At 44.5% G+C, this 14,289-nt stretch overlaps 1 protein-coding gene across 2 annotated transcripts in view; it reads right to left on the bottom strand.

Annotated features, from left to right (window-relative positions):
• LEMD2 (LEM domain nuclear envelope protein 2) overlaps positions 1 to 13,997 on the bottom strand; it is a 79,616-nt gene extending 65,619 nt beyond the window's left edge. The window contains exons 1-2 of one of the 2 annotated variants that reach the window (XM_056557566.1): positions 13,243 to 13,997; positions 12,791 to 13,107 (exon numbers count right to left, since the gene is read on the bottom strand). In XM_056557566.1, the coding sequence (XP_056413541.1) occupies positions 12,791 to 13,107; positions 13,243 to 13,997 (1,072 nt within the window). Of the gene's footprint in view, positions 1 to 12,790; positions 13,108 to 13,197 lie in introns of both variants that reach the window. The other variant, XM_056557564.1, reaches the window with a different exon arrangement.
• Positions 13,998 to 14,289: the final 292 nt, after the last annotated feature.

Below are 14,289 nucleotides of genomic sequence, written 5' to 3' on the forward strand. Positions count from 1 at the left end.
ATTCAGCACCAATGCATTTTCCAATGCATTTCCATCTAAAATAGACTTGCATGCATGTTCTAAAAGTCCTCTACAGCAAAAATCGCAGAAAAGTCGCACATATTTAGACTGCGACTTTCTGTGCGACAAATTTAGACAGGAAAAACCAGTCTAAATCTTTTGATAAATCTCCCCCATTGGGTCTAGCTAAAAATGAGCCCGGGTTTGCAGCGACAAACTGTTGGGCGTACAGGTCCGCCTGGTCAACCATCAGTTTGACAAAGTTGTCCAAAAAAACCAAAACTGAAATAGTCCATTTCAGTGAACCTGACGATGTCAATCTTGATTCCTGAGTCGCCAACAAACTCAGGAATCACGGGCTCGAGGTCCGCTGGCTGAGTCCAGACAAGATCGCCAGTACGGGGCACCAGTAAACTTGGCTGGGGGGGCTTGACTAGTATGAGCGCCAGGGAGACTCATACTAGCATGGGGCACAGGGTCAGACGCAGAGGAGGTTTGCGGCCTCGCATGGCTGCATCTGCACCGCCTTGGTGGCTCATCATCAGAAGATGATTAGGAGGACGAGGAAATAAGGAAGGTGGGGTATTCCTCGTCCTCTGTGATGCTTTCAGAGTCAGAGGCAAGTAAGGCATATGCCTCCTTCGCCGAAAACACCCTGCGGGACATTTCCCTACGAGTGTGGTGAGATACTTCCTACCCTAACCTAACCTAACTATCCCGCCCTAAGAACAAAAATATTAAAATATAAAATAAAACTAGAAACAAAAAAAATGAAGAAACAAAAAAAAAAAGAAAATTCTAGCGCAAAAAACCCTGTGCCAAAAAAAAAAAAGAGTTTGCCTAATCAGTGGTGTGCACACTGATTAGCGCTTGGTGGCGGCAGGGGGCGCAGAAGTCAGTTGTGGGTCTGGCTTCTGAGCCCAGAACAGTGGCTGGTGGCATGTACACAGACCCCCACACAAAAAAAATAAAAAGGTTAAAACCGGAAAAAAAGCACCCGCCTGAACCCCCCCCAAAAAAATGCTCATAAGTGATAAATCACTGACAGCGGTGGGGCAGGCCGCACACGCAGGTACGGTTCATCCACACAGCACAGGCCTGCTACTGGTGGAACAGATCTCCTATAGGTGCAAAAAAAAAAAAAAAAAAAAAAAAATTTAATCCCTGAAAAAGTGCCGGAATTCCCACGGGCGTACCCATACGCCCGATGTCATTAAAGGGGTGCTCACCTGGAAAACTTTTTTTTATTTTTTATCAACTGGTGGCAGAAAGTTAAACAGATTTGTAAATTACTTCTATTAAATAATCTTAATCCTTCCAGTACTTATTAGCTGCTGAATACTACAGAGGAAATTTTTTTCTTTTTTGGAACACAGAGCTCTCTGATGAATCACTAGCACAGTGCTCTCTGCTGACAACTCATCTCTGTCCATTTTAAGAACTCTCCAGAGTAGGAGAAAATTCCCATAGCAAACATACGCTACTCTGGACAGTTCCTAAAATGGACAGAGGTCAGCAGAGAGCACTGTGCTTGTGATGTCAGCAGAGAGCTCTGTGTTCCAAAAAGAAAATAATTTCCTCTGTAGTATTCAGCAGCTAATAAGTACTTGAAGGATCAAGATTTTTTTAATAGAAGTAATTTACAAATCTGTTTAACTTTCTGGAACCAGTTGATTGAAAGAAAAAAAAAAAAAAAAACCTTTTCCACCGGAGTACCCCTTTAATGCAAGACAATGCTAGACCTCATGTAGCTGGAATGTGTCAGCAATTCCTGCAAGAGGAAGGCATTAATGTTATGGACTGGCCCGCCTGTTCCCCAGACCTGAATCTGATTGAGCACATCTGGGACATCATGTCTTGCTCCATCCACCAACACCACGTTACACCACAGACTGTCCAGAAGTTGGCGGATGCTTTAGTCCAGGTCTGGGAGGACATCCCTCAGGAGACCCCCGCCACCTCATCAGGAGCATGCCCAGGCATTGTAGGGAGGTCATATGGGCACGTTGAGGCCACACACTACTGAGCCTAATTTTGACTTGTTTTAAGGACATTACATCAAAGTTGGATCAGCCTGTAGTGTGGTTTTCCACTTTGATTTTGAATGTGACTCATATGCAGACCTCCATGGGTTGATAAATTTGATTTCCATTGATAGTTTTTGTGTGATTTTGTTGTCGTCAGCACATTCCACTATGTAAGGGTGCGTTCCCACAGGGCGTATACGCAGCGTATTTGACGCTGCGCAAAATGTATGGCAGCAGCGGGAAATACGCTGCGTATCCCTTGCTCACTATACACACAGGGCTTTCCTGCGACAGCCCTATGTGTGTAGTGAGTTTTGGAGGCGGAGCCGCGCGTCACAGACACGCCGGCACACGGCCCCGCCTCCAAAACTCACTACACATATAGGGCTGCCGCCGGAAAGCCCTGTGTGTATAGTGAGCAAGGGATACACATTTTTTGCACAAACTTTCACTTTAAGCATTAATAACTCTGGGATGCTTTTACCTATCATTCTCATTCCGAGATTGTTTTTTTCGTGACATATTCTACTTTATGTTAATGGTAAAATTTTCGTCCATACTTGCATAATTTCTTAGTGAAAAATTCCAAAATTCGATGAAAATTTTTTTAATTTTGCATTTTTCTAACTTTGAAGCTCTCTGCTTGTAAGGAAAATAGACATTCTAAATAAATTATATTTTGATTCACAAATACAATATGTCTACTTTATGTTTGCATCATAAAGTTGACATGTTTTTTTTATTTTTGGACGACATCAGAGGGCTTGAAAGTTCAGCAGCAATTTTCCAATTTTTCACCAAATTTTCAAAATCTGAATTTTTCATGGACCAGTTCAGGTTTGAAGGGCCTTCATATTAGAAATACCCCATTATAAAAACTGCTCCCTTCAAAGTATTCAAAATGACATACAGTAAGTGTGTTAACCGTTTAGGTGTTTCACAGGAATAGCAGCAAAGTGAAGTAGAAAATTCAAAATCTTCATTTTAAACACTTTCATGTTCTTGTAGACCCAGTTTTTGAATTTTTACAAGAGGTAAAAGGAAAAAAATCCTCAAAATGTATAACCCAATTTCTCTCGAGTAAGGAAATACCTCATATGTGTATGTCAAGTGTTCGGCGGGCGCAGTAGAGGTAGCGACAATGGGATTTTCAAGAGTGAGTTTTTCTGAAATAGTTTTTGGGGGGTATGTCACATTTAGGAAGCCCCTATGGTGCCAGAACAGCAGAAAAACCCCACATGGCACACTATTTTGGAAACTACACCCATCACGGTACATAACAAGGGCTCCAGTGAGCCTTAATACCCCACAGGTTTTTGATGACTTTTCATTAGTCGGATGTGTAAATGAAAAAAAAAAAATTTTTCACTAAAGTGCAGTTTTTTCCCAAAATTGACCATTTTTTATAAAGGGTAATGGGAGAAAATGCCCCCCAAAATTTGTAACCCCATCTCTTCTGAGTATGGAAATACCCCATGTATGGATGCAAAATGCTCTGCAGGCAAACTACAATGCTCAGAAAAGAAGGAATCACATTTGGCTTTTGGAAAGCAAATTTTGCTGAAATGGTTTTCTGGGGACATGTCGCATTTAGGAAGCCCCTATGGTGCCAGAGCAGCAAAAAATACCCACATGGCATACCATTTTGGAAACTACACCCCTCAAGGAATGTAACAAGGAGTACAGGGAGCCTTAACACCTCACAGGTATTTCACGACTTTTTGTTAAAGTTGGATGTGTAAATGAAAAAAAAAAAAGATTTTTCACTAAAATGCAGTTTTTTCCCCCAAATTTTACATTTTTACAATGGGTAATAGGAGAAAATTACCCCCAAAATTTGTAACCCCATTTCTTCTGAGTATGGAAATACCCCAGGTGTGGACGTCCAGTGCACTGCTGGCACACTACAATGCTCAGAAGAGAAGGAGCGACATTGAGCTTTTGAAAAGGGAATTAGTTTGGAATGGAAGTCAGGGGCCATGTGCGTTTACAAAGCCCCCCGTGGTGCCAGGACAGTGGACCCCCCCACATGTGACCCCATTTTGGAAACTACACCCCTCACAGAATTTAAAAAGGGGTGCAGTGAGCATTTACACCCCACTGGCATTTGACAGATCTGTGGAACAGTGGGCTGAGCAAATGAAAAATTTAAATTTTCATTCTCACGGACCACTGTTCCAAAAATCTGTCAGACACCTGTGGGGCATAAATGCTCACTGCACCCCTTATTACATTACATGAGGGGGTGTAGTTTTCTAAATTGGGGTCACATGTGGGGGGGGGTCCACTGTTCTGGTACCATGGGGGCTTTGTAAACACATGTGGCCTTCAATTCCAGACAAATTTTCTCTTCAAAATCCCAATGGCGCTCCTTCTCTTCTGAGCATTGTAGTTCGCCCGCAGAACACTTTACATTCACATATGGGGTATGTTCTTACTCAGAAGAAATTGGGCTACAAATTTTGGGGGGCATTTTTCCTATTTTCCCTTGTGAAAATGAAAAGTTTAGGGTAACACCAGCATTTTTGTGAAAAAAAAAAATGTTTTTCATTTTCCCATCCAACTTTAATGAAAATTCTTCAAACACCTGTGGGGTGTTAAGGTTCACTATACCCCTTGTTACATTCTGTAAGGGGTGTGGTTTCCAAAATGGGGTCACATGTGGGTATTTTTTTTTTTTTTGCGTTTATGTCAGAACCGCTGTAAAATCAGCCACCCATGTGCAAATCACCAATTTAGGCCTCAAATGTACATAGTGCACTCTCACTCCTGAGCCTTGTTATGCGCCCACCGAGCATTTCACGTCCACATATGGGGTATTTCCGTACTCAGGAGAAATTGCGTTACAAATTTTGGGGGCCTTTTTTTTCCTTTTACCTCTTGTGAAAATAAAAAGTAAAGGACAACATCAGCATGTTAGTGTAAAAAAACAGGCTGGTGTAGACCCCGACTTTTCTGTTTCATAAGGGATAAAAGGAGAAAGCCCCCAAAATTTGTAACGCAATTTCTCCCGAGTACGGAAATACCCCATATGTGGCACTAAACTGTTTCCTTGAAATACGACAGGGCTCTAAAGTGAGACAGCGCCATCCGCATTTGAGGAGTACATAGTGTAAAATGTTTTATTTTTTTACACTGACAGGCTGGTATAGACCTCAACTTTTCATTTTCATAAGGGGTAAAAGGAGAGAAAGCCCCCCTAAATTTGTAACGCAATTGGTCCCAAGTACGGAAATACCCCATATGTGGCCCTAAACTGTTTCCTTGAAATACGACAGGGCTCCGAAGTGAGAGAGCGCCATGCTCATTTGAGGACAAAATTAGGGATTGCATAGGGGTGGACATAGGGGTATTCTATGCCGGTGATTCCCAAACAGGGTGCCTCCAGCTGTTGCTAAACTCCCAGCATGCCTGGACAGTCAGTGGCTGTCCGGAAATGCTGTGAGTTGTTGTTTTGCAACAGCTGGAGGCTCCGTTTTGGAAACACTGCCACAATACGTTTTTCATTTTTATTGGGGGGGGGGGGGGGGGGGGGGGACGACAACGTAAGGGGGTGTATATGTAGTGTTTTACCCTTTATTATGTGTTAGCGTAGTGTTTTTAGGGTACATTCAATACTGGCGGCGGTTTACAGTGAGCTTACCGCTAGGAGTTTGCCACAGCTCATACTTGAAGCAGGAAACTTACTGTAAACCTGCCTGTGGGGGGGGGGGGGGCAAACCTCCAGCTGTTTCAAAACTATAACTCCCAGCATGCACTGACAGACCGTGCATGCTGGGAGTTGTACTTTTGCAACAGCTGGAGGCACACTGGTTGGAAAGCTATGGCTTTGCAGGGATCAGCATAGGAGATCAGTGTGTGCAGTGTTATAGGTCCCTATGGAGCTATAGCACTGCAAAAAAAAAAAAAAAGTGAAAAAAAAAGTTAACAAAAGGTCATTTAACCCCTTCCCTAATAAAAGTTTGAATCACCCCCCCCCCTTTTCCAATAAAAAAAAAAAACTGTGTAAATAAAAACATACTGTATTTTTCGCCCTATAGAACGCACCGGCGTTTAAGACACACCCAATTTATAGGTGCAAAATCTAAAAAAATTTAGATTTTCAACTCAATAGTGGTCTTCAACCTGCGGACCTCCAGATGTTGCAAAACTACAACTCCCAGCATGCCCGGACAGCTGTTGAATGTCCGGGCATGCTGGGAGTTGTAGTTTTGCAAAATCTGGAGGTCCGCAGATTGAAGACCACTGCATAGGAGGTAATACTCACGTGTCCCCGCCGCTCCGGACCCGTCACCGCTGCCCTGGATGTCGCTCCATCGCTGTCGCCTTGTCCCCGTCGCTCCAGAACGTCTCTGCTGCCGGCCGGGTATCCTCGCTCTCAGTCATCACGTCGTTACGCACGCCGACGCACGTACGCGACGACGAGGAAGGACAGCCGGGTTAGTGTCACTTTCCCTTCAGACGCGGCGGTCAGGTTTGATCGCCACGTCTGAAGGGTTAATACAGGGCATCACCGCGATCGGTGATGTCCTGTATAAGCCGCGGGTCCCGGCCGTTGATGGCCGCAGGAACCGACCAGATAGGTGTGTATTCGCCGTATAAGACGGTGCGTCTTTTTCCCCCCCAGTGTTATACAGTGAAAAATACAGTATGTGGTATCGCCACGTGCGTAAATGTCCTAACTATAAAATTATATCATTAATTCAACCGCACAGTAAATGGCGTACGCGCAAAAAATACCAAAGTCCAAAATAGCGTATTTCTGGTCACTTTTTATAACATAAAAAAATGAATAGAAAGCGATCAAAAAATCCGATCAACACAAAAATGGTACCGATAAAAACTTCAGAACACGACGCAAAAAATTAGCCCTCATACCGGCCCGTACGCGGAAAAATAAAAAAAGTTATAGGGGTCAGAAGATGACAATTTTAAACGTATAAATTTTCCTGCATGCAGTTATGATTTTTTTCAGAAGTACGACAATATCAAACCTATATAAGTAGGGGATCATTTTAATCGTATGGACCTACAGAATAAAGATAAGGTGTCATTTCTACCAAAAAATGTACTACGTAGAAACGGAAGCCCCCAAAATTTACAAAATGAAATTTTTTCTTCAATTATGTTGCACAATGATTTTTTTTTCCGTTTCACCGTGGATTTTTTGGTAAAATGACTGATGTCATTACAAAGTAGAATTGGTGGCGCAAAAAATAAGCCATAATATGGAATTTCATGTGAAAAATTGAAAGGGTTATGATTTTTAGAAGGTGATGAGGAAAAAATTTAAATGGAAAAACGCCGAGTCCTTAAGGGGTAATGTAATACACAGACCCCTATTTTTAATATTCAGGGACTCTATAGTAACAAGGACTGTTCCCCAGGACTGGCGCATAGCAAATGTGGTACCAATATTTAACCCCTTAAGGGCCAGGCCAATTTTATTTTAGCGTTTTAGTTTTTTCCTCCTCGCATTCTAAAATCCATAACTCATATTTCCATCTACAGACCCATATAAGGGCTTGTTTTTTGTGTGACCAATTGTACTTTGTAATGAAACCTCTCATTTTCTCATAAAATGTACAGCAAACCCCCCCCCAAAAAATTTTTAGGGAGGAAATCTAAATGAAAATTACAATTTTGCACATTTTGGAGGGTTTTGTTTTCACACTGTACAATTTAAGGTAAAAATGACATGTATTCTTTATTCTGTGGGTCAATAGGATTAAAATGATACCCATAGCTAGATACTTTTATATTTTTGTACCACATAAAAAAAATCTAAACTTTTTGTACAAAATCAGTAATCTAAAATCGCCCTATTTTGACCACCTACCGTATATACTCGAGTATAAGCCGAGTTTTTCAGCACGATTTTTCGTGCTGAAAACACCCCCTCGGCTTATACTAGAGTGAACTCTCCGCCCTCAGTGGTCTTCAACCTGCGGACCTCCAGATGTTTCAAAACTACAACTCCCAGCAAGGCTGGGTAGCCATCGGCTGTCCGGGCTTGCTGGGAGTTGTAGTTTTGAAACCTCTGGAGGTCCGCAGGTTGAAGACCACTGCGGCTTTCGACATCATCAAGCTCCCCCCCCTCTCTCTCACCCCCTTTAGTTCTGTACTCACCTCCGCTTGGTGGGACGTTAGGGTGCGCTGGTCCGGTGCTGCAGGACTGTCCGGTGGGGAGGTCGTCCGGTGGGATAGTAGTTCCGGGCTGCCATCTTCACCGGGGGGCCTCTTCTCCGCGCTTCGGGCCCGGCATAGTCACGTTGCCTTGACAACGACGCAGAGGGACATTTATTACCAACATCCCTCTGCGTGGTCGTCAAGGTAACGCCTCTATTCCGGGCCCGAAGCGCGGAGAAGAGGCCCCCCGGTGAAGATGGCAGCCCGGAACCACTATCCCACCGGACGACCTCCCCACCGGACAGTCCTGCAGCACCGGACCAGCGCACCCTAACGTCCCGCCGAGCGGAGGCGAGTACAGAACTAAAGGGGATGAGAGGGGGGGGGCTGGATGAAGGCCGCAGTGGTCTTCAACCTACAGACCTCCAGAGGTTTCAAAACTACAACTCCCAGCAAGCCCGGACAGCCGATGGCTGCCCGGGCTTGCAGGGAGTTGTAGTTTTGAAACATCTGGAGGTCCGCAGGTTGAAGACCACTGTATCAGACATTGACAAGCAGTGATGATGAAGGTGGGGACATGTGGTGATGATGACAAGGGGATGATGAAGGGGGGGGTGTGGGATGATGACAAGGGGATGATGAAGGGGGGTGTGTGGGATGATGACAAGGGGATGATGAAGGGGGGGTGGGATCATGACAAGGGGATGATGAAGGGGGGGGGGTGTGGGATGATGACAAGGGGATGATGAAGGGTGGGGTGTGGGATGATGACAAGGGGATGATGAAGGGGGGGCTGTGGGATGATGACAAGGGGATGATGAAGGGGGGGCTGTGGGATGATGACAAGGGGATGATGAAGGGGATGATGACAGGCGGTGATGATGACAGGGTGATGATGATGAGGGTGTTAATGACGGGGGTCTGGATGATGACGGGGGGGGATGATGTATTTCCCACCCTAGGCTTATACTCGAGTCAATAACTTTTCCTGGGATTTTGGGGTGAAATTAGGGGCCTCGGCTTATATTCGGGTCGGCTTATACTCTAGTATATACGGTATAACTTTTTCATTTTTCCGTATATAGGGCTGTATGAGGGCTCATTTTTTGTGTCATCTGTACTTTTTATCGATACCACATTTGCATATATAAAATGTGACAAAAAAAGCTGAATTTTTGGACTTTTTTTTATTTTTTACGTTTACACCATTCACCGTATGGGATCATTAACATTATATTTTGATAGTTCGGACATTTACGCACGTGGCGATACCAAATGTGTTTATAAATAAAAAAAAACGTACGCTTTTTGGGGGTAAAATTGGAAAAACAGACAATTTTTATTTTTATTGGGGAAGGGGATTTTTTCCAATTTTTTTTACATTTTTCAACTTTTTTATTTTATTTAATTTATTTTTTTTTTTTTTTTTTTTTTTTTTTTACACTTTTTATGACCCCATAGGGGACCATCTATAGCAATCATTTGATTGCTAATACTGTTAAGTACTATGCATAGGACACAGCACTGATCAGTATTATCGGCTATCTTCTGCTCTGGTCTGCTCGATCAGAGCAAACCAGAGCAGAAGACCCCGGGAGACGGCCAGAGCCAGGTGAGGCAACCTCCGGCCGCCATGCTGGATGATCGGATCCCCGCGGCAGCGTTGCGGGCGATCCGATCATCCATTCAAAGTGCCACACTGCCACAGATGCCGTGATCTGTATTGATCACGGCATCTGAGGGGTTAATGACGGACATCCGTGCTGGATGTCGTATCTGTTTTTTTCCAAAGCATTTGATACGATGCCACATAAAAGCTTGGTGCATAAAATGAGAAGGATCGGGCTGGGGGAGAATGTGTGTAAGTGTTTAAGTAACTGGCTCAGTGATAGGAAACAGAGGGTGGTTATTAATGGTACTTATTTTGATTGGGTGATTGTTACTAGTGGGGTACCACAGGGGTCCGTCTTGGGTCCTGTTCTGTTCAATATATTTATTAATGACCTTGTAGAGGGGTATAAAAGTAAAGTAGCAATAATTGCAGATGACACTAAACTCTGTAAAGCGGTAAACACTAGAGAGGACAGTGCACTGTTACAAATGGATCTGGATAGGTTGGAGGTTTGGGCTGGGAAGTGGCAGATGAGGTTCAACACTGATAAATGTAAGGTAATGCACATGGGGAGGAAAAATCCGGGCTGGGGTTATGTATTAAATGGGAGAACACTTGGGACGACCGACATAGAAAAGGACTTAGGAGTCCTAGGTATCAGTAAATTTAGCTGTAGTGACCAGTGTCGGGCAGCAGCTGCCAAGGCTAATAAAATCATGGGGTCCATCAATAGGGGCATAGATACCCACGACAAGGAAATAATTCTACTGCTGTACAAATCACTAGTCAGACCACATATACAATACTGTGTACAGTACTGGGCACCAGTGTACAAGAAGGATATAGTGGAGCTGGAGAGGGTTCAAAGACAGGCAACCCGAGTAAAACGGGGAATGGGAGGACTACAGTACACAGAAAGATTATCAGAATTACCGTTATTTAGCTTAGAAAAAAGAAAGCTTAGTGGCGACTTAACTATATTTCAGGGGACCTTACAGAGATCTCTCCCATGATCTATTTATACTCAGGACTGTATCAATAACAAGGGGGCATCCTCTACGTCTTGAGGAAAGAAGGTTTCTACACCAGCACAGATGGGGGTTCTTTACTGTAAGAGCAGTGAGACTATGGAACTCTCTGCCAGAGGAGGTGGTCATGGTAAACTCTGTAAAAGAATTCAAAAGGGTCTGGATGCATTTTTGGAGAGTAATAACATTACAGGTTATGATTCTAGATCTATGTGGACAGAACTTTGATCCAGGGATTTATTCTGACCGCCATATTTGGAGTTGGGAAGGATTTTTTACCTCTAGTATGAGGGTTTTTTGCCTTCCTCTGGATCAACGCAGTAGGGACTCATTAGGGTTATAGGTTGAACTTGATGGACTTTGGTCTTTTTTCAACCTAATGAACTATGTTACTATGAGAGTGTCCATTTAAGAGTCCTGTGTATTAGGGATCGACCGATATCAGGTTTTTTAGGACCGATACCGATAATCGGTGGAGGTTAGGGCCGATAGCCGATAACTTATACCGATATAAGTTATCGGCTATTTATCCCCCCACGACACCGCTGCAGATCATTGATTTATAGCGAGCGCTTTAAATCAATGCACTGCAGTGGCTTTTGCGGGGCCATAGGCCGCCACCGGCTACTCTCCCCCTGCCTGTCCGGGGGTCCTGAGTCCTATCACTGCCACCCCCGCACCGCTCCTCACACCCCCCACCGCCCCTGCCCCATTGCCTCCCCCATCCCCGGTTTTATTACCTGGGCCTGGGGTCCACTCTACATCTGGCTCCGGTGGCGTCCTCCTGAGCAGTCACTCTGCGCACTGACGGTGATGCCACGTCGCGCACATCATGTCACTCGTCATTGCGCACAGCGTAACGCAGGACACAGCAGGAGCCAGAAGTAGCATGGGCCCCGGGAACAGGTAATAATAAAACCGGGGATGGGGGAGGCAATGGGGGAGGCAATGGGGCCGGGGCCGTGTGGTGGGGGGTGAGACGCAGTGAGGTACGGAGGCTCGGGGGGGGATGGTCGCGGTGGGGGCGGGGCATTATCTTCTTATCGGCAAGGTAATTGCCGATACCGATAATGCCCAAAATCGTGATTATCGGCCAAACCGATAATCGGTCGAGCCCTACTGTGTATTATTGTCCAACAGGTGGAAGAGGAGGAACAGGAAAAGGCTAGAAGTAGCTGTAAGGTGGGTCTCAGTCACAGTCTGTTCACTTCAGAAAAACTGAGCTGAATGGGGTGTTACCTGGCTCCCCACCGTCTGATTGGTACTCCAAGGCTCTAGTCAGCCATGGCAGGCTGTAGCAATGGAATGCCTATGACACTGATCAATGCTGTGCAATGACATAGCATTAAAGGGGTAGTCCACTGCCCAGCATTCGGAAGTAAATGTTCCGAACTCTGTTTTCGCGCAGCAGGGGTCGGCCACCTCAATGCAAATCTATGGCATCACAAGGGGCGTGGCCGGCCACTGCAGCGCGAAAACAGCGTTCTGAACATTTACTTCCTAACGCTGGGCAGTGGAATACCCATTTAAACAGTGTATGCAATCCTCTAACCAATATAAACTACAGATTACAGCACAAAAAATAAGCCTTCATATTTTATATATATATATATATATATATATATATATATATATATATATATTTTTTTATTTTTTTTAAGAAAAGTTATAGGGGTCAGAAGTGGACAATTTTAAGCATAGTTATTTTCATACAAAAAGTTAAAAAAAAGTAGTAAAATAAAATAAAACTTTGTATATTGTGTATCAAGTAGCAACTGCATTTATAGGGCATTTTTATTGTATTCTTTGTATTTTTTTTTTTTTACCCTAAATTGGGTATATAACAATCCCTAGAAGTCCAACCTCACAGACATTTAAAATGGTTAGTTTAGCTTTATTTATAAACAATAGAGCCCTTATACACTAAATAAGGAGAAATGAATATTACTGGATAGAAGCTATATTTATTACATAACACTTTGCACATAACTTACTGTCATTGTCCTGTGATATGCTCAGGATGCCACTCTTCACAACTAGGATACCAGCAAAGACCAGAACCACAATGACACACAGCAGCCACAACAGTCTTGACAGGTAGTGCTCCAGCTTTTTGGACCAGGCTGGTTTTGAATGAGAGACTTTTTCCTGGCAGAGGTCTGGGTGAGTTTTGTAAGACAAAGGGCCCGGAGCAGTGGTAGTGCTAGAGATATTTGGACTTGTGATCCTTTCACCTATGGGTCTGAACCTCAGTTCATTGGAGTATCTATCATAACCAAGGGAGTTGCTCTCTGGGATGTCACTTGGATACCTCTTATAACCAATGGAGCTTCTGTCAGGGATGTCACTTGGATACCTCTTATAACCAATGGAGCTTCTGTCAGGGATGTCACTTGGATACCTCTTATAACCAATGGAGCTTCTGTCAGGGATGTCACTTGGATACCTCTTAGAGACAAGGGTGCTCTCTGGGATGTCACTTGGATACCTCTTATAACCAATGGAGCTTCTGTCAGGGATGTCACTTAGGTAGCTCCTATAGCTGAGGGAGCTTCTGTCAGGGATGTCACTAGTGTATCTATCATAGATGAGGGAGCTTCTCCCAGGGATGTCACTAGTGAGGAGGTGTCTCTCAGGGATGTCACTAGTGAGGTGGTGTCTCTCAGGGATGTCACTAGTGAGGTGGTGTCTCTCAGGGATGTCACTAGTGTATGAACTATAGCCGAGGGATCTCCTATCAGGGATGTCACTAGTGAGGTGGTGTCTCTCAGAGATGTCACTAGTGAGGAGGCGTCTCTCAGGGATGTCACTAGTGTATGTACTATAGCCGAGAGATCTTCTTCCTGGGATGACCCCTGACACGGAAGCCCTCTCCCTGCTATCATCTGCTTCACCATCCAGCAGGGTATCTTCTACCCTCCTCTGGCCCCTCTCCTTCAGTCTCCGGCCCTCGGCCGTGTCCCTCTTCGGGCTGTCGTCAACCTCGTGGTCACTGTCATCTCGTGGTTCCCGGTGCAGACTTCTCCTGGCGTTGTCGCTGCTTCGGCTGGTGCGTTGAGATTTCTTAGCCTCTGCACGTAACTTCTGAAGCTTCTTCTCCAGGATATTGCGCGTGCTATCTGTTATAGGCCCCGGAGTGTAGCCAAGGGACACCAACTCCCTCCTCAGCTTCTCGTCCGACATCTTTCCAGCCGGTAACATGACGTCACTTCCGCCGCGCTACAAGTCTATTCCGTGCGCCGGAGAATGTGCGGAATCCATGTTTATTCAGGGCAATGAGGAGAGTCATGGAGGACAGAACATAAAATACTTGTAATATTGCCTTATATATTCTGTTATGTGATATCTATACATACACAGGCATCTATCAGACCAGGTTATAGCTTATCCTATGGCTGCCAGAATTATGTAGTCACACAATGGTGAATAACAACTTTTATTCGCTCGCTGTGACTCCAGGAAAGAAATATAATAGGGGAGAGTTAGCAAAACC

Source organism: Hyla sarda, chromosome 2 (assembly GCF_029499605.1).
Source record: "Hyla sarda isolate aHylSar1 chromosome 2, aHylSar1.hap1, whole genome shotgun sequence".
Classification (NCBI taxonomy): domain Eukaryota; kingdom Metazoa; phylum Chordata; class Amphibia; order Anura; family Hylidae; genus Hyla; species Hyla sarda.